Here is a 20,911-nt window from a genome sequence, read left to right on the forward strand (position 1 = left end):
TGACAGCTAGAATTAAAAATGGGAGGTCAGATCCTTGTGGGTGACTTCACATACTGCATTTATCTTTGATGTAAGACCAATATTGACTTTATACAAAAAGACAAATATATCAGGCAGGTCATTCACTCTATACATCACTTACTCACACATTTTATTAACACTTTCCAAGAATTGTGCTTTTAATTTAAAAAGGACTCTGCATGGAAACAAAACTGTATTTGTTGGGAGGTTTACTAAATATTATATTTGGTTCATCCAAAAAAAGAAGTCTGATACCAACTAAAAGAAAACCTTAGATGTGAGGTCTGTTATTAAGGTGTTAATGAACCGTGAGACGACACTAATACTGACATTGGTTCAGAGACGACAGATTTTGCCTTGGAGATTCTGAATGGAAGACGTTACACTGCAGCCACTTTTAGCACAGACATGTGCTCTTCTTTTGTTTCACACCTTGACAGATCTCGGGATACTGTGCACAGGAAGACTCTCCCAGCAACGTGTACTGTTTTTGATGTCACACGCACAAAATGCGACAATAAAATATTTAGCCTTGAAAATACATATGTACAATTATAAATAAACTATAGAATAGAAATATTTCTATTTGTTAAATAAATGACTTTGCATAAAACTGTGTAATCATGAAACATATTGAAGCAAAAATCACTCACATAAACCAACAAACAGAAATATTCTTTGACAATCCTGAGTCCCGTCCCTGCAACATGCGTGGTGAATGACTTCCTCTAAAACCGAGGAGTGCAAGTCACCAGTGTCTGTCCTGCATTTGCTTTCAGTCTCCAGGAACAATTTTGGTTTTTATTTCTCGGTTTACCTTGTCTTTCCCTGAGACGTCTTGCAGTGAGACAGTGTGATCTCTAGCACAGCCAGGACGTGGGCACCCACTGTGGCTCAGTGTCCAGCTTGTCGATCAGTCTGCGCAGCTCGTTGAACGCCTGCTCTGGATCCATGTTCACGATGGTTGCATCAAAGAAGTGGCCAAAACTGTGCTCCATCTCACGGGCCTTTTCAATCACGTCCTTCAGCTCCTCTGGCTGTGCACAGAAGACGAAGGTGAAGACCCCGAACATTAATCTAACGTGTTACATGTTTATTTTCATTGTTTGATTTTCATGAAGGATGTGGTGCCAACAAGGGCTAATCAATTACTAAGTGAATCTGCAACTATTTTGATAATTGATGAATTACACTTTCTTATTCTTCAGCATCTTACCATCATTTTCTTTTCTTCCTTTTTTTTTTAGCTCAAAGTAATGATTAAAACTGAATATTTTAGTTTATGGATAAACTGCACACATCACATCACATAAAACTCTCAACATATTAACATGGGAATGAAATACACTCAAGCACCACAGCAGAGTGGATACCTTTGGTGTTTTCCCCCCTGTGGCCAGCAGGGTGCGTAGTCGTTCCTGAGAAGGAGGAGCGATGAAGATGACATAGGGCTTGAGGTTGGAGGAACGCAACACTTGTAGTGACTGACGATGAGAGGAAGCACAAGGTTAGACATTAGAATATATAGATACACAATGCACTTAATACAGATAAAAGTCAAAAGTGGAGTTTTGTTTTGATTTACATGCAATTTAAATTTGTGCAAAAATATTAAGTTTCTGACTAATTGTGTTGCCATTATATCATCTTAAATAGGTAAACCTGGACATTTCAAAGTGACACCTTCATCTTATGCATGTATTATCTAATCTAATAAAAAAGTGGAGAAAATTCAGCACATTAATTTTGGCAACACAAAATATATTTAAACAAGGTTCTGGGTTTGAGTACATGAAAAAGTGGTAATGCATTATTGACGATGGATAAAATAGAATTAATAAACTGGACAGAAACGATGATGCAGATGGTGACACGTCTCCTACCCTCGTGTGCAGGCAGAGCAAACCGATGCGTCCAGAGTTCACGATGTGTCGGACTGAGTCGGTGCTGGTCCCGTACAGATTCTTCTCATATTCGCCAGACTCGATGAACTTCCCTGCCCCCAAGTCTCCTTCAAAGGCAGATCGACTCACAAAATGGTACTCGCGTCCATTTTTTTCGTGTATCCTTTGGTTTCTGGTCGTGTCTGAGTCATGAAAAACATGGAGGGGGAGTCGATTTGGATTTATTGCTGTCATCTTTAAGATACGTTTGCACAAAATACAATTGCAATATAATATAGAGACTTTTTTGTGTTACAGGTCCAGTATTTAAATTAAGGAGGCTCAATCAGCAGAAATTGAATACACTATCTAGAATTATTGTCTATATAAATGTATAATCGCTTTGAAATATAAACTGTTTGGTTTGTGTAGTCCTAGAATAAGCCTGTATTATGTACTTTAGTCAAGGGCTTTACTCTGTGCACCATGTTTTTAAAAAAGCCCAAACAAACAAACCAGCCAGAGTGTGCCCTCCACATTTTGAATCAGAAACTTACTATGCAAACACAGGTAAAGTACTTACCTGACCAGAATTTGAAAGTGAGGAGTGAATGGAGGAGTCTGCTCGTTACAATCTGCATTAGATGTCACTAATTCTTATACACTGGACCTTTGAAATTGACATTTTTTTGTCCTTTTGTAATTTGACAAAAGCCAAATCATTGCTCATTTAGAGCCTTTGCTTGTGTATTTAACACTTCCATGTCCCGAGGTCTTGGCAAGAGTGTGGACTTACGTGGCACCGCAACAGCAAACTTCTCCGGTTCAATGGACAGAAGCCGCCGCCGCAGCTCTTCATGGCCGCTGTTCGTAGGACCAATCAATGCTATGGGCCGTTTACGATTAGCAGGCTGGTGATAAAGGGACATCTCCTCGTAGGTCAGGATGTCGTCATAGTCTGAGAAGACAGGTGGGACGGACGGGTTAATGAAACACTCCTGATCAAATCCTTGCTTCTGAACTTACTCTGACCTTTCACGTGCCTGAGGAGGTGGAAATGAGTTTGGTTTTTCAGTGTAGGACACAGGACATGTAATTCACAGAATGGTTATTAAACAGAATAAAAAGTAAAGAAGAGATTAAAACATAGACGGGACCTGACATTAAAAGCCCAAAACAAGGTTTTAAAAAGAATTATGGGCAACATGGGCAAGAGTAAAGTGATACTCTTACCAATGGCACCAAAAGGGAAAGTGACACCCAGTGGAAAGTGACAAAATACGGAGGTAGTGGAACCTGAGTGAACACATGACGTAGGAGTAAATGAGAGCTTGAGGTAGTCGGTCTGCTCACTCAGTAACATCTGCACACCTCGCGTCAGTCTTCAGTCACTAAATGTGTGTTTATGGGTATAAATATGTTTCTGTGAGTGAACCAATGACACCACAGGTTGCTCCAAACCATGAACAAACCTGCTGGTGCCTGTGAGAGATTGTGACTAATCTGACCTGTGGATCACTGAGTCTGGTCAAGCTACTGGCAGAGTGACGACATGTGTCAACTCCAGCTAACAGGTGAGGTTAAGACTGAGAGTGTGTGGACACTTGGAGACTATCCAAGGCTGCCTGTCACAGGTAGAGTGAGTAGCTTCTTTTCTTTGTGGTAATGTTGAAGAAAACTGAGCACATTCTTAAACCAGTGACCCAACTCTCGGTTTATTGAGCTACTGAGGAGAAGCGGAGAGATTACAAAGAGGAAAAAGTAGAAGTCCTACCAGCATTTTTACTGAAGTTCGATGTGTTCTTCTTCTTTTGTTTCTTGCTCTTCTTTGAATACCAGTTTTTCCCTGGAATAAATTACAAGTGAGAGATTTAGCTGCTGCCAAACGTGGATTATCATTTCACTTTTTGTCTCCGCACTTCAAAAGCGAGACGTTTCAATTTGTTAATCTCATCTGTTATTATTATCCACCATCCTTTCACCTGCTTGCTCTCGACTCCTGTCTGTTACAGTTTTCTTCAAGGACTCTCTCTGTTGCTGGAAGCTTTTCCCTGAGAAAGGGAAAAAGAAGAAAGTCAGCTAACCCAAACTGAAAATACAAAGTCGTTTTTTTTTTCCAATTTCAAAAGCTGTACTTATTTATATAAAACTCTCTGTTTTGTGTTCAACAAAATGTCTCACAGGATAGATGATATTTTATGATGAACCTAAAATAATTTTATATCTCCACTTAGACGTTCCAGACATACTGAAGAGCAGTCAAAAAGATGCCCTGCCTTTCATTTCCAGCACTTCACTGTATTTTTACTCCAGCCACAACAAGCCAGGGTCAGAGAGTACTCGCAAATGATTATTAGGTGTTTGTTTTAATCTGCTTGATGTGCCAGACGGGTGGTGTTAGCTGCCAGGATAGTTCAAGTGGTGCCAGGTCAGTAATCAGTCACAGACAAAGTTTCCAGTGCTTCAGTGTGACTGTATTACTGTGTACGGCTAGAGCTGGAATTAATAACCAATCAAGCAGGCTATTTTGAGAAGTCGTTTTATGAATTATGCATTTATTCAAAATCTTTGGTATCAAGATACATACTGTTTATTTTATATGTGCTGGTAGATTTAACTTACCAAGATGTATTAGAGCCTGTAAACCATTTAATCTTTTTAGTTCACTGTATGACTGATGTTTATTTAAACGTGCTGTTTTCTATGTTTTGCTCCTTTTTCTCACACACTGAGTCACATTCACTGCAGACTACACATTATGTGTTATACAGTATGTGGGTCCCTCAGACATTTACCGGTCACCTTATTAGGTACGTGTTAAGTGTTCAACTTCTTGTTAAAGCGTATATCTAATTAGCCAATCTCTTTGCAGCACATCTATGTATGTATGCAAGTAGACGTGGTCAAGACGACCTGCTGAAGTCCAAACCAAGCGCCAGAATCAATAAGACAAGTCATTTAACTGTGATTGTGTTATGATTGTTGGTTCCAGATCTGGTATAAGTATTTCAGATTTACTAGGACTTTCAAACAGAACTACCTCTAGAGTTTACAAAAAAAGGAAGAAAAAAAAGACACAAATATCTTTGGGAGAGAATGGGTGGGTGATGCCAGAAATCAGAGGAGAATAACCACACTAGTTTAAAATGAGAAGAGCAACAGTAGCTCAAATAACCACACCCTGCAAACCAAGACCATCTGTGAATGCACAAAGTGTTGAACCTTGAGGCAGATGGGCTACAACAGCAGAAGACAGCAGAAGACAACACCACACTAGGTGCCACTCCTGCCACTTCATTGTATGTCTTGTGTACCTAATAAAGTGGCCAGTGAGTTTATGTGATTTTCAAACTGGTAGCAGTTTGTCCTTGTGTCAACCCTTGAGAAAAGCAGAGCATTAAATATTAATATTCTGCCCCGTGGGGGACGTCTACCTGGAATGAGTCCAGCCAGTGGCTGGTTGTCCTCGTCTCCGTCTCTGTAGGCCTGCCACCAGCTGGGGTCGTCCTGGCTAATGACATGAAGGATGTCCCCTTTCTGGAAGGACAGGCCCAGCTCCCGACACGGCACAAAGGGGTCATCAGAGGGGTCGTAGTCAAAGTAGGCTCGCACGTGCATCTGAGAAAAGGGGTTTAAAAAGACAAGGCTGGTGTTTGCATGCATGCAGACAGGTGCTCTCTCTCTCTCACACACACGCACACATCATTAAAGTCTTACCACAGTCTGTCTGTGTGGGGCAGGTTTGATCTGAGAGCTGGGGATGAGGAGGAAGGTCAGCGTGCCTTGCATTTGTTGCTGATGGAAAAGATAAGATGCTATGAATTAAACATGACAAGGAAAGTATTTCCATAAAGTAATGTTTTTGCTGATAATATTGACCTTGGGGCTCAAATCTTTCAAATTTTTTATTGATATGTCGGTGGATGTGTGTGAAATTTTGAATTGGCTTATATTATTCAGAAACAATTGGTCAGATGTTAAGGGTCCACTGTGTAACACTTAGGAGGGTTCATCATTGTATTGTAATTCACTTCACTTTCTTGCCTTAGGATACACATTTTATAGGTATCGCAATTGTTTGCTTTACGTTCTGAAACAAAAGCTTGAATACAAACGAACAAGAACGACAACTTTTCTGGTATGCGAATGCCACTGTAGTTCCCACACACAGTTGGTAAAGTGGAGTGGAGGATTCTTTCATTTGTTTCCAGTCTGCAGCCTCACCATTAATTACAAATTCTCACAAGTTGGTCCTTTAAATTATATTTAAATTTGGCTTGGGACTAAAAAAACAACAACTTCAGGTTTCCTCAAAATCAACACGGGGAACGTTAGCTTTTGTCTTGGTGCGCTAACGAATATATAATCTAAATAAAGACAAGTCATTCTGTGTGAAACATAATCTCACCAGCTACAGACCCAGGTGACCCAAGGCAGAAATAAAGATTTCATGATACCTCATGACAGATTTTAATTCCTATGAATTGCTGTAAATGAGTGAAGAAGTTTCTGTTTAACATTTGCTCTCACCAGTAAGTCATGGACTTCATTGATGTGTTTCCCACGTATAGAGATCCCATTGATCTCCAGGATCTCGTCTCCCTCACTGAGGAGCCCGCTTCGCTCGGCTGCTCCGCCTTTCACCACACGACTCACCACCACGCTGTCCATGTCGTTACGGACAGTCGCACCCTGGTGGCACCGCATACACAGACATCACAGTCCATGAACAGTAAAGGACTCAGGTAATCCTTAAAACCAGCTGCACATTCTACTATTTAGACGTAAATTAAACATGAAACTGGTCATTGTGTAAAATTACGTCTGTGAGAAGCTTGAATAGAGAGAAACACGTAAACACTGTCAACATTGTGTCTAGAAATTATACAGACAGGCATTCTGCTGCCCTGTTTGTTGATACACTGACACTGACACACCCACATGATAAATGTGAGAGGAGGTGCCTGGTATAAACGAGACTTACACACAAAACACAAACAAAATCCCACGGTACATCAACTATCTAATGGTGAATACCCATATTTATCTCAGTTACACAAGTGGCTGAAAAAGATTGATGATGGCGTCTCACCAGAGGAGTGTCACGGGCCTTCTCTAACCGCACGAGTTTAACCGTCTCGCTAAGGGACTGGGTCGCGTTTTCGTCTTTCATTTCCTGTCCCGCCACAGTGTCATGAGCCTGCATCAGTGCCTGCCACATAAAACAAATACAGAGACCCACATAGAAACAAACAGTACATACAAACAGAAATTTTACACACACACATAAGAGACAGAAAAAGGGACAGACAAAAACATAATGGCGGAGGCGGGCGTGAGATAAAGAGAACGACCAGGAAATGTCCTTTTTGTTAAAGGCATTGAAGTAAAATGATGATAAATAAACTCATATGTGTTTGTTGTTTATGTTTTAATGTCGGTGAAGTGATGCCAAACAAGTTTCCAAACTCCTCTCTTTAAACACCTGCTACCAGTAACCTATTGTCCATCTTTTTTAACGAGAGCAGTCAGCAAACCCACCTCGAAGCCAGAAATAATACAGAGATTGCTCCTTCACTTCATTTAAAATGACAAGCACTTTGTGCCGCATAATTAATAACTGACAGTCCAAATTAGTTTCTCTGTGCTGCGGCGAAGGGGACCTGAGAGCCTCGAGGCCGGGCTAAGCTTTGGCATACACACAATCCGTCTTAATCTGTCCTTGCGTTTAGTAGTCAGGACGCACTGCCATCAATCATCAAACACTTTTGTCTTCCTTTTCTTGTGAGGATAACGTGTCCTGGAAAATGGTGGAAGGGCTGGATTTGTGGGTGGATCTATGTCTTTCGCACACGTAGTCTTTAAAGTTTTGAAACTGTGACTCATGTGAGCCTCTGCTCCCTGCAGAGAGACCAATGTAAACTGTTCTGGTTACTGTGCCACAAGGCAGGCTCGCATCACATCACATCGAACCACCTCTGCTGGCTACATGGTTCCAACTCAGTAGACGGGTTAACAGGCCAGTGGGAGAGTTGCTCATTTGCATTGTTACATGGGTCAAACATCAGACCCCTGCTCAGTCATAAAATCACCACCGGTCTTTTCTCACCTCAGTGCTCTGTTAATGGACAATGACAGCATTAAAACGTAAATGTCATAACAAGAGCCACAGACTAAGATTCATATAATTGCATTAAATGACACAATGGATCAAGCCACAGATCAACCACATATATCTTGAGAATTGTCTGACATCATCAACTTAATGTTTAGAAGAGAATTCACCTTGCCAGGAGGACAATGTTTTCCCCCATTAACAGTGACCTTAATTTATCTTAATGACCATATTTGTAAATGACTTCCCTGTTGCCAACTGCAAACACAAAGAGACACAAAGCAGTAAGATCTTTACATTTTAACAGTGCCCTTTTTTAATACAAAAAAAGGAAAAAAAAATAAAAGCAAATTTAAATGAAACTGACAAGCACTTTGCTGCAAAGAACGACCCAATCATGCATTTTCATTACCAGAAGAGATGAACCACATTACACCCTGATTTACATAATGGCCTTTCATGAGACCAACTAGATTGATCTTCAGATTAAAACACCACCTGACCTTGAAAACTTTTGCAACCTTTTGAATGGTGGCCAATAATCCAAAAATAAAAGTAATGGTTTACAAATGATTTAATTTGTAAAGCAATTATCTGCTCATTGACATGACCTTACAACTGTATCACACCAGAGTAATCTGTCTTTTAATTGAGAGCATGAGGCGGCAGCAGGTGGCCGAGTGAAACTGTCCTTCACTTGTCTTTGAGCTGGAGTGTTCGTGAGTATGGAGCTCTGCCTTATGCCGAACCTCTGATCATCAAGTGGACGGTGCAAATGAAGCAACTACCCCTCTGGAGTCTGTACTCCAGTTTTCTAATTATAAGAACATCAGGTGAATAAATGAGTTGGCCTGTAAGGCTCTGTAGGCTTGCTGAACCTCACTTGTGTTACATTTATAATCATACTGTGGGTCAAGGAGAGATATGGAAAGTCACAGCTTAAATCTTGATCTCTGACCTGGAGATGAGGATTTGTGAGCAGGGACCTGAGCTCCGAACCCTCCTTCTGATGGCTCGTCTGCAGAATCCTCTGTACCTAAACACAAACACAGAAACACAGCCACACAGACATATGGTTAGGTGAAATGTATGACTATAGCTAAGACCAAAAAACAAAGTGGAAAGAAAGTGTAAATAAAAGAATAAAAAAGAATAAAAGAGTTAATTACTATTTTAAAAACTTGAATTATCTTGATTAGTTTCAAAAGTAAAATAATCCCATTTGTAATTGTTTTAAAATGTTGAAACAACAACGTTAATGTGTTCCTGAAGTCAGATTTGAGTAAAATTCCTATTTCTCACCTTCTGAAAATGAATAGTTCTGACTGTCTTCATTATAGTGTGTCGGAAACTTCAAAAGGTTTTATTTTCAATAATTTCTAATGAAAATTCTGCAGCTTTGATCAAATTTCAAACTTTACACTAACGTCTGAGGCACAGAACAAAAAAATATTTTATAAATGCATGAATGCTCACCTGACGATAATCTTTTAATTGACGGAGACACACTGTACTGCAAACCTTAAGGCAGAAAATAAAGTGTTCCATTTACAGATAAGATATTCCTAATTTTCACTTTTGACTCACAATAATGATCTTTCCTTTTAGTGCCACCCTCAAATTATTTTATAACTGTGTATCGTACTTTTTGATCATAATAATGATATCATTTATCAACTGGTCCAAATTATATTTTGATTTAACATTGCTTGGTGTTTGTGCCTCATAGTTTATAAACATTTGAAATTCAGTAATGAGTCAACTGAGCATGATAAAATGACTTTCTCATAAGATGTAAGATTTCTGGGGAAAAGCAGCTGGCTGCCCACCAGTAACAAACTCCCAGCAGGGTTTCACATTCCACACAGAAAAATGCTCCATTAGTGCAAGCTGTGAACTAAATCACAATTAAGTTACAACAAGATACTTTCTCACTGTGCTTTTACACTTAGAAAGTTATATCTAACCAGATTTAATGAGCACATACGTGGAAAGAACCTGACTTAGAGCACACTTTGGTTCTTGTGTTGCCATTTGGTGGCTGCGATTGTTTCTTAACTTGTGACACTTGGCATACTGGTGTTCTGCTATTCCCTGCTTTCTGCCTGTTCCTTTCCCTTCATCCCTTACACTCATCGGAGCTTTCACTAACTAGGTGAGGCATTTTCCTTACCAACCCACCTCCCCCCCCAGTTTCTTTTTCTGGCTGCAGCAGCACTCAGCCAGCACCGAGGGTGGCTGGGAGATTAGTTTACTCAAAGGCCAATCAGAGTGTCACACAACACAGCCACTTCATTTAAACACACACTGCAGCTCAAACTATCATACATTCATAAGTTCTTCAGTGCATGTGTTACTATATATTACAACCACTACTGACAATACTGGATTATTGGTGTCCTATCCTCTGAATGGACTCCACAGAGCTGAAGTAGCCCGTTTCATCAAAACAAAACAGCCATCACAACACCAGAACGACAGCACTGAAGAGCATGTATCAAATTCTTTTATGTTGCACGTTTCAAAAGTTGACACTAATCCTAATGAAGTGCCTATTTGTGGGAACACTTTGTCATAGACGAGTTTCTGTCTTTTTAAGGGGACTCAGCTCGATGTATGTCAGGCTGCGTTTGAGTTCCCAATGTACAGAGGCTTAGTTTGGCAGGGAAACAAGTCAATTACTGTCGTCTTGCCCGAGTAGAGACCGACTGACTTGTGTTTTGTCAACGGGGGGGAAGTCATGTGAGGCAAATTCCCCATCTACTCAAACCTGAATACGAAGTCAATTCTTGCTCTCTGCTCCGGAGCTCAGGAGACAGCAATGTCAAAGTATCAAAGAAGAGAAAAACTAATCCCATATTTACATTGTGTTTAACGTCTTCATCCTATTCTTCTCCATCAATCCAGAGCATCTCCACATCATCTTATTCCTCATTTTACTTTCACTCAATCGCTTTTAGACCAAAAAGGCCCCCATGGTTGTGTAAAATGGTCAAATATGTTTAAAAACACTAATAAGGTGTGGTACAAAGTACTTTTTTTAAATGTACCTCCTGGCAAAGATCCTGCGCTTGTGCTGTGAGCGGTAAGGTGGGCGTGACTCTGCCGATCTGCTGGGAAACGGCGCTGTAGATGGTAAAGGCATTCTTAAAGTCTTCCTTGGCAAGGAGCTGCGCAATCAGCTCCACATCCTGCTGGCTCTGTGTGTCAGTCAGACACTGCTGAATCCAACTCAGAGCCTGCAGCAACTCCCCGACTTCTGAGAGAGACAGAGACAGTGAGCAGAGAATGTTTAGAGGCAACGCCGGGAAACACAGAGACTAAATAACAGAGGCCTGGGGAATGTTTACGTCTCTAAGAGGTGAACTTTTATTGTTTGTCTGACATTTTCAACATACAGAAGTGACTGATCTTCAGCAGCCATCTATAGAGCTCCAGTAGCTGATGTCACACAATAGGCATATATTTTATTAATCCTTTATTTAGCCAGGAAGATCCCATTGAGATACAAGATCTCTTCTTCCAGGGAGTCCTGGTCAAAACACTCAGACAAGCAAAGGGATAAATATTTTACCAGACCACTAAAGATCACGAGAGACGGCAGAGTTGGTTCACTGCCATAAAACACAAAGCTCAAAGTGATGACAGAGCAATGAGAGAACAACAATCCGCTTGTGTCCTGATCACTTCATCAGGTACAGAATCTGACACTAATTAACGTTAATAACTTGTTTATTTTACAAGTTTTTATTGCAAAGTGTCTCTCTCCGCTTCAACAGTTTCCATACTCATGGAAAGCACCCAAGGACATTTAAAGGGTCAGATACATTCAGCACGTCAGATTCTGTGATATATATCACTCAATCTCTGTGGATTTAAAGTTAATTCTGACTGCTTAAAACTGGCACTGGTGCCAATAATTTATGCAAAAGCTTTTCCTGCCACCGTAGCAGTGTAAACAAACTCAATCATATGACGTCCAGATATCTGTATCCCAGGTTTTAACATCATACTGTTTTCCAATCTAATGTTTTGAATGTAGAATGCAAAAATTGCAGAATGTGGTGATCCACAGTGACAAGGCTCATTTCACTAATGATGTATGTCAGTCATGTTTTTTGGTCTATTACTGTGCTCTGTTCCTCAGTCCGGAGACAGGCAACTTTTCAGTGGAAATAGTGTAACATGTTGACACATCACCCTCCTCCACTGCAGCTCCCTGCTCTGCCTCCTCAAAAGTCCTTTTCTTTTCACAGAAAATTCCCCATTCTTCTTTAATTTCCTCCTCTCCTTTGTAAAATCCCCTCCTCCTGCCACCTCTTTGACCCCACAAAAGTCCCCACCACCCCACTCCTACACACACTCAACTCACCAGCTACAGGTTCGACGTAACATGCGTCTTTGGTGGCCTTCTCTTTTCCCTCGAACGTGGGGTTGTCAATCCCCACCTTGGGGTTCTGTGAAAGCTTCTTGAGCCTCAGTGAAGCGTTGGGGTCGATTTCGTGCTTCCCCCTGCTGTCTTCCTCTCTCCTCTTCCTCAGCTCCTCCTGGTAGTGCTGGATCCTCTCCATGTGGGCACTGCTTTGTGGAGATTTGACGAGGCTACCCTCTTCCCCTGGACAGTCCACGGCCCTCTCTCTTTGACTCATGGCCTGACCAGAGGCCTCTTGTGCATAACCGTTCATATGGGATGTGATCATCCCTGCTGCAGCTGCATACGGTTCAGACCACCCCAGCGTTTACTAAAATCTGCTCGAGTGTTACGAGGCACCGGCGCAGAGACTGCTCAATTCAGGAGCCATGGCCCAGCAGTGGAACACGTGGACCTTAATGCTCTTTCTGAGATCCTGAAAAACAATCAGTTAAAATGTGATTGAGTTTGTCAAGTTTGTCTCAGTGTGTAGGAAGTATGTTTTATAAAATAGTACAATTCTAAACAAGAAACATGCAACACAATTAGAAGTAGACATGAAAAGGAATCCATTTTTGTGTATTTTGTAGTTCACCTGTTCCCAACTGTCCACATGAACAGCTTAATCAAAAAAAGCACGATATCCATCTGTAGCCGGTGTGTAGATGGAATGTAATAAAAGACACACCCACTAATACCTGACTTTCCACTGTTGTGAATGTTTTGTATTATTATCTATTTTAGGGATGCTACATGCAGGAGGAAAAATCTATTCATTTTATTTTTTTTAAATATATCACAGAGTGAAGAGACAATGTGATTTGTAAGTCAAATTGAGTAAGCCAACTTGAAGGTTGACCAATATGACGTGTATTCAGAGCAGTCGATGGTCAATACATGATGCTCAATTTTTCCTGGCAGATATGTTAAACCAATTTTCTTTTCCTTTTCCTGAGCTGAAAGAAAATCTGTTTAATAAAAATACACAAAACTTAAAAACGTCTTGGATCCAATCTGCATTTTGTGTCTGCACTGCAAAGATACGTATAAGCTAAATATTAAATACATGAAACAGGTAATGAAAGAAATTTTACTTTATGTTTTTGGATGAAAAATATAGTTTTGGTGCACTTAGCAGCTATTTGTCAAGCTTGTGAGAGCAAGAATGTAAAAGCCTGCATAAATAAGTAATAACTGCCCGATCTAATGCCAGAGGCAAATCGTGTTACTGCTTAAATACATGCAGTACATGACTCCTTAAATCAGGATTGGGAAAAAACATATCATCCATGTTAAACTGTTACTATTTACTAGTTAAAGACACCTTCATGTTTGCATCGAGAAACCCCCTCAACTCCCTTCAGGATAAACACAACTTTGTCATGAAAATCCATCATAGACACTTATGTCACCTACCAACACATGGCGGCGCGTCCCCTCCTCTACCTGCTTCCTCTCATCTAATTACGTCTGGCAGGTCTATCCCTCGGCTCCCGGTCCAAGCTCCCCAAACCCCTCCCCTGCAGCAGCATTTATCTCCACTTAGAGTGGTGTTGTATGGCTGACAAACAGCAGAGACTGCCAACCGACCATCTGTTCCCATGGGCTTAATTATGGCCGGGGATATCACGCTTTTCCTGAGCTCAGTGGCTACAACACTGTGAGGCATGCTGGGGAGAAGCAGAGGGACGTGGGTAGAAGAATGATAATGACTACAAGTCCATACACCCACCCAGACATTTACACACAGGGTGAGGTGTTTATTGTCAGATATGATTGTTAGATATGTGGAACAACTTTAGTTCCAACATATGACAATCTTGCTATTAGAGCTGCAACGATTAATAGATTTTCTTTCCTCTTAAATAATTAAAACAAGCTCTCAGATTTTTCAGCTTGTGAAATATGTAAATGATATTGATGTTGACTTTGATAATTGAGTTCTGTGACAACAGAAAATCACATTATCACAATAACTCACTGATGAGGATCTTGAGTGAGAAGACACTGACAAATATATGTTAATTTAAAATGTAACATGACATTGTGTACTTTTCCTGAATAATGTTGGCAAAAAGGCCTTTATATGAAACTTGGGAGAGTCTTTTTTGGGGGCTGCCAAAAACATTTGCTGAATTTTTTTCCCAGCCTTTCAAAACTGTTTACTTTAATGTGTGTTTTAGCTGTGTCTTTGTAAATGTCTTGTTATTGTGTTTACTTAGTATAGTGTTTATATTGTTTGTTTTAAATCCCCTTTATCCCTTTTATCTTCTTGCCAGGACGCAGTTGTAGATAAGAATGTGTTAAAAAAAGGTTAAATAAAAACTAAAATAGACTCACTGGCAAAATAACTGTTGTTGATATATGGGCATGATAATTTGATAACAGTTTGTATTGCAATATAGTTGTCTTCAATATCAAGACAACAAAAGTTAAATACATAAATATAATATTTTGAGTGCACACATTTTAAGACATTTGAGAAATGTTTCTCTGTGTTTTTAAGGCCATAGAGAAATCACAATTAATTAACTATATACACAAACATGCAAAAAATGAGCAGCTAGCTTGGTTGAGAAATTAAGATATCTAACAAATAAACACAATCAAGTTCACTAAGAGACAATGAAGGAACTACCGCAACAAAACACGAGAGAAAACCCTCCAACAGTGAATAAGTCACTTTAACAACTCAATGACGTCACTCATTTAAAAGGGAACACCGTTATCTGCGCTCACATTAGCAACTTATATTAGCTTATTAGCTTGGTACCGCTAACTGCGTAGCTGTCCCGTTAACAGAGAGCGTGTACTCACCAGTTTACAGACAAAAAACTGAATGAAATCTGTCGAAATGTGGGGTTTTCCTTTAAAATCCAACTCAGTGAAAGAAGGGTGGATTTAATTCAAACTCGGACGGTCCAGAAACAGCTTCAATTCTCTCCGACTTCACGGGACCGCGTTCAGCCGCCGCAGTGACTTCTGTGCAGGCGCTGACGGGACACTTGTGGCCATTGTTGATGTGATGCTAAGCTAAGCCCGGTGTTTTGAGTCCGTCTCCCTGGCAACACCGCGGCTCTTCAGCGCCCCCTCTCTGCTAGACACAGCGCTACCATGCTTGTCAAGCTGCAGTTAGTTATACAAGTGTAGACTGATGAGAAGAAAAATAGTTTTTATTCCTTAAAATTTAACCTCTTATGACAATAAAGTGACAAAAGTGAGTGTGTATTAATGTAATTCGAATTTCCATGTAGTTTGAGCAACATGTGTGCATTTATTTCATGAAAACAGTGAATCTGCAAAGTAAAAATGTCAATATTTACCACAGAAATATGTCAAACATGGATCTGCTCAAGTACATTGAATAAACTAGTGATTTTTTCTTTATTATCTATTGTACAAAACATGATACAAGCCTGTAGTATACAAGATACATATTTACATATTTCCACTATAATCACCTTTGTTAATGATCCTGTTTTGTAGTTTTTATCCCGGAAAATTCTAAACACATGAAGGAACTTTGTTAATAACTGATTATCTTTAAATAAATATGCACTTACTGTGCATACTCCATTTGAGGGGTTTGACAAATGCTACAATCATCTTCTCACTGATCCCCTTCAAAAAAAAGACCACACATTTATAGTTTTTATATATTCACACAGATGAATTCCTGTTCTAGTCACAGCACTATTAATCACCGCCAGCTAATGGGATGTACTGTCATTTCACCTTTGCAGAGCAGAACAGAAACTGCCTGTGGAATATCTTCACCAAAGGCTAAAGCTGTTTTTTTTTCCTGCTACATTCTCTCCTGGGTTAATCCTTTCTGACACCTGTGCTTAACCTCTTTCCTTCATTAGACTCTCTCCTGCCAGTTCCTGATTCTTAAATACTTACCTTTTCCTGGAAAGGGAGACAGTTAAACACTCCTTCTGTTCTCTGTGGTGACTCATTCTGATTCATTGCAGCTTTTTTCCCACTCATTTTGATAGAGCACAAGAGTGTAAAAATACTACCTGCAATATGGGATTAGAACATTTATATTCTGATAAAAAAAAAAAAATGAAATAGGAAAATCCCTTTTGGTGGAACTGTAACTAAAAAAAATAAATTAGGGAAAATAATAAGGGGCTTTAAAAATTAAATGCAAATATAACCGGTAACTGTATTTAATGTTATGTTTATTTTAGCGTGGGGAGGGAATTTTGCACAAATTTACAGTGTCAAACCAACAAAGACAGTAAAAGTAAAAGATAAAAAAAAAAAAATAATAAACAAGCTTTTTAACATATGTGAATATACAATATTGGAAACAATATATAATAGTATATATAGTAGAGACTGTGAAAAACCAGAATATACCAATTTGGCAACTGGGCTGCTTTGGTGTGGAGTTGATATGTTCTCCATGTGTCTGCATGGATTTTCTGCACATAGTCCAGCTTCCTCCATCAGCAATATAAAGATTATTGATTACTTTAATTTATAATCACTAAAAAGTAAATTTTTGCCTAAAATGTTGGACTTTTTTCACCTCCTGACCAGACTAGAAGTTCACTGGCCTACAGGTCATTTTGCGTTTGAGGCCCCTGCTCTAAACTGTCCATAGCTGTGAATGATTGATGATTTTGATGATTTTATAATGATAAATATATATATATGTATAGATATACACATGCACATATATATGTATATATATATATATATATATATGTATAGGATGTTGTTTTGTAAGGGCATTGCTGATTCATTAAAAAATCCATACACGTCTTTAAGTTTTAGGTGATGCTGCCTCACATCTTAGCACCAAAGAAGAAAGTCACCGCTTTTTCTTTAGATATATTTTATTAAAAAAAAGGAAACCCAACAAGAACTTGTTTTTTTTTTTTTTTTACATAATCGTCAAGGATTTTTATTATCTTAGTCTCTTTCATCAGTTTCATATCATTACAGAAAATGTTATAGTACAGCGTTGTTCAATGTCTCCTCATTGCTTAATAATTTCCTTAGGAGTGCTGGTCACATATATCTGTACAATATGGTTCTCATTTTTTTTTCTCTGTACATTTTTTGTGAAGTTGGTTAAAAAGGCTGTCAGCACTTAAAGAAGCTGTTTCTTTTCTTTGTCTGTTTTTTTTGTTGTTGTTTTTTTTTCTTAAATAGTTGATCAAATAAAAGATTATTTTTCCCAGGTTCGGCTCGCCCCAGTAGGGGGGAGGAGGAGGAGGGGGGTTATTTGGGGCAGAGTTTACACCCGGTTACCGTGAATATAAGGAAGCTTAGGGTTCTGGGCTGACTGGGGCATGTCCCCCCCCCCCAGATCTCGCTCTCCCAACATCACCTTCCCTGCCCAGGCATTTGGCACTGCGCACATAAACAAGACTCACAAGATAAACAACAAGCAAAGCTCTTTGTGAAGCCATTATGATGCATACTAATGAGAGAAAAACAGAAGTGTCACCTTGATGGGTGCTCAAAAGAGGAGGTGGCCTCCGTGTGCCCCCTCTTCCTCTTTCGCTGAACACTGTGGGAAATCTGTGGTCTTCCTCACTGTTTTCTTCATTTTTCAAAAAACAGATTTTTTTTTTTCCACTAACGATGAGAAAATAATAATTTTCTTTTTTTTTTGTCCTGGCAGGCACCTACAGCTGTCTATTAAAATGCTACTGCTATAGATAAGGTCTAGCATTGAACACACAAAGCAATTGCAATGAAAGGAACAAATTTGCCTTAATATAATAATGATAATAAGAATAATAATGATAATAATAAGAAGAATAATCATAATAATATATTACAGAATAAATCTCTTTTTATAATTTGATTTTTTCATTTAAAAGTTATATTTTTCTTTGTTTGAAATACTATAATCTTTTTAAATTATTATTTTTTTCTTCATATGTATCTAGGTTGTGATCGAGATGTTGACTATACCTCAACGTTATCCAAATCAATAAAAACTAGCTGTGCCGTTGCATATTACAGAATAGTCAATGATATGTGGACATGCACCGTGAACCACCCATTCCAACCCGCGCTATATGACGCCAAGCTCGCCGTCCTGCTGTGATGACATCATAGCCGGCCGATGACCATGACGTCAACCACCTCGCCCTTGTGCAGCTCCACGTATTGCTCTGTTTTTGGAGGTAGCATCAGGAGCCCGTTAGCACTGCGCATACTCATCAGCCTGCTGCTCACCTGGTTCCCTGCAGCAGAGACGACGGCGAGAAGAAAACACTTAAGAGTCATGAGGGAAAACCTTTTCCACCACAGTGAAAGTAAATTAAATGATAGTAAAACTCAAGTTCACGTACAATAAATCCAGAGAACCTTATGGAGTTTATTGTACAAGTCTATCTACACTGTAAATTGTGTGAAATAATTTCATATATTTAACAGCACAGTTTTAGGACATTAAATTCAGGTTACTGAGTTTCCAGTTATCCATTGTTTTGATTAATAGTGAAGTGTGCCTCACATTGATTTAACTAATGTCTGTATTTCAGACCACACCGCTATTTGAATATTCAACAGGATGATGCATCAATTATTCAAATTCTTGCAGCTTACAACTATTCTCTTAATCAATCACTTCATTTTTCTTTGTCACATACATTAGCTAATGTATAAGTAGTATTCTAATTGAATTGAATTGAAAAGTGAAGACAGTGAACTCATAATAAAGTTATTTTTATCCTACTAGTCTTTGTTTTGTCTTTGTTTTTCTTGAATTTAAACTTGTTTTCTTGTGTGTGTTTTTTGACATGTTTAATCCTTTAATTATCTTCTTCTTTTCCTTTCGGCTGCTCCCTTCAGGGGTCCCACAGCGAATCAACCTACATCCATAAACCCTCTCTTTGGTCTTCCTCCAGACCTCCTGCCTGGCAGTTCCAACCCCAGCATCCTTCTACCAATATAATCACTATCCCCCCTCTGTACATGACCAAACCATCTCATTCTGGCCTCTCTCACCTTATCTCCAAAACATCTACCATGTGCTGTTCCTCTGATTGACTCATTCCTGATCCTATCCATCTTCGTCACTCCCAAAGAGAACCTCAACATCTTCATCTCTGCTACCTCCAGCTCTGCTTCCTGTCTTTTCCTCAGTGCCACTGTCTCTAGACCATACATCACCACTGGTCTCACTACTGTCTTGTATATCTTTCCTTTCATTCTGGCTGATACTCTTTTATCACACATTACCCCCTGACACTTTTCTCCACCCATTCCAACCAGCTTGAACACATTTCTTCACCTCTTTTCCACAATCTCCACTGCTCTGGACTGTTGACCCTAAATACTTCAAATCCTCCACCTTCTTTATCTCCACTTCCTGTAGCCTCATGGTTCCACTTGGGTTCCTCTCATTCACACATAAATTCTGTCTTGCTGCGACTAACCTTCATTCCTCTTCTTTCTAGAGCATATCTCCACCTCTCGAGCTTTTCCTCCACCTGATCTCTGCTCTCACCACAGATCACAAAGTCATCTGCAAACATCATAGTCCATGGAGATTCCTGTCTAACCTCATCTGTCAGTCTGTCCATCACCAACGCAAACAAGAGGGGACTCAGAGCCGAACCCTGATGTAGTCCCACCTCCACCTTAAACTTCTCTGTCACACCTACAGCACACCACCTCACATACAGTACCATAGTTCCTCTCTCAGCACCCTGTCATAGGCTTTTTCCAGATCTACAAAGGCACAATGCAGCTCCCTCTGACCTCTGTATTTCTCTACCAGCATTCTTAAAGCAAATACTGCATCTGTAGTACTCTTTCTCGGCATGAAACCTTACTGTTGCTCACAAATGCTGACTTCTGCTCTCAGTCTAGTTTCCACTACTCTTTCCCACAACTTCATTGTATGGCTCATCAGCTTTATTCCTCTATAGTTACTGCAATTCTGAACATCTCCCTTATTCTTGAAAATGGGCACCATCACACTCCATTCCTCAGGGATCCCCTCACTCTCTAAGTCTTTAATTATGTGGTATAAAAAAATCTGACTTATGTTTCTTCTTCATGAGACATAATCTTGTCAGAGGGAGAATCTCTACAGGCAATCTCTAAAACATGCAACAAACCTGAGTGCATGAGGCCAAATAATAATGCAGGGCTCACAGTGACATGAGCTAAGAAGAGATGCATTCAAATCACTTCTGCAGGGTCCAAACAGTGTGTTGATCTTATAAAAGCAGCTACAAGATGCATTCAAGAAATCTGGTAAATTTCTGCAAACACATATACAGTCCACTAAATAAATTCTTTCTGCTGCTGCTGCTACCTTGAGGTACGCACCACAAATTAAGTAGTTTTCGACATCCTCCGTCTCCAGGTTATTGTTTATTATTTTCTTTATTTTGTGTTTGTCGTTATATTTTATGTTCAAAATAAAACACCATCATCATCATCATCAAACATCAAATTATTATTCATTTAAACAACTTAACCTAGCCAAGTTCAATC

At 39.5% G+C, this 20,911-nt stretch overlaps 2 protein-coding genes across 16 annotated transcripts in view; both read right to left on the reverse strand.

Moving 5' to 3' along the window:
- Positions 1–41: 41 nt before the first annotated feature.
- pals1b (protein associated with LIN7 1, MAGUK p55 family member b) lies at positions 42–15,465 on the reverse strand. Of its 3 annotated transcripts, XM_044049028.1 has the most exons (15): positions 15,248–15,465; positions 13,847–14,100; positions 12,392–12,866; positions 11,070–11,278; positions 8,978–9,055; positions 6,997–7,116; positions 6,435–6,596; positions 5,622–5,699; positions 5,339–5,522; positions 3,887–3,955; positions 3,679–3,750; positions 2,701–2,862; positions 1,905–2,107; positions 1,395–1,505; positions 42–1,058 (listed from the first exon to the last, which is right to left on the reverse strand). In XM_044049028.1, exons 3-15 carry the CDS (start codon positions 12,717–12,719, stop codon positions 882–884), a joined length of 1,953 nt encoding a protein of 650 aa, XP_043904963.1. In that variant the 5' UTR covers positions 12,720–12,866; positions 13,847–14,100; positions 15,248–15,465; the 3' UTR covers positions 42–881. The 3 variants fall into 3 exon arrangements, with proteins under 3 accessions (XP_043904963.1, XP_043904964.1, XP_043904962.1); XM_044049029.1 differs by lacking the exon at positions 13,847–14,100 and having other exon boundaries at positions 6,997–7,104; XM_044049027.1 differs by lacking the exon at positions 13,847–14,100.
- A 1,135-nt stretch (positions 15,466–16,600) lies between these two features.
- Positions 16,601–20,911, reverse strand: part of gphnb (gephyrin b) — an 89,589-nt gene continuing 85,278 nt past the window's right edge. For all 13 annotated transcript variants that reach the window (XM_044049016.1, XM_044049025.1, XM_044049024.1 and 10 more), the window contains one exon: positions 16,601–18,645. In XM_044049016.1, the coding sequence (XP_043904951.1) occupies positions 18,512–18,645 (134 nt within the window). In that variant the 3' untranslated portion in view covers positions 16,601–18,511. The remainder of the gene's footprint in view (positions 18,646–20,911) is intronic.

Source organism: Solea senegalensis, linkage group LG17, assembly GCF_019176455.1.
Source record: "Solea senegalensis isolate Sse05_10M linkage group LG17, IFAPA_SoseM_1, whole genome shotgun sequence".
NCBI lineage: Eukaryota > Metazoa > Chordata > Actinopteri > Pleuronectiformes > Soleidae > Solea > Solea senegalensis.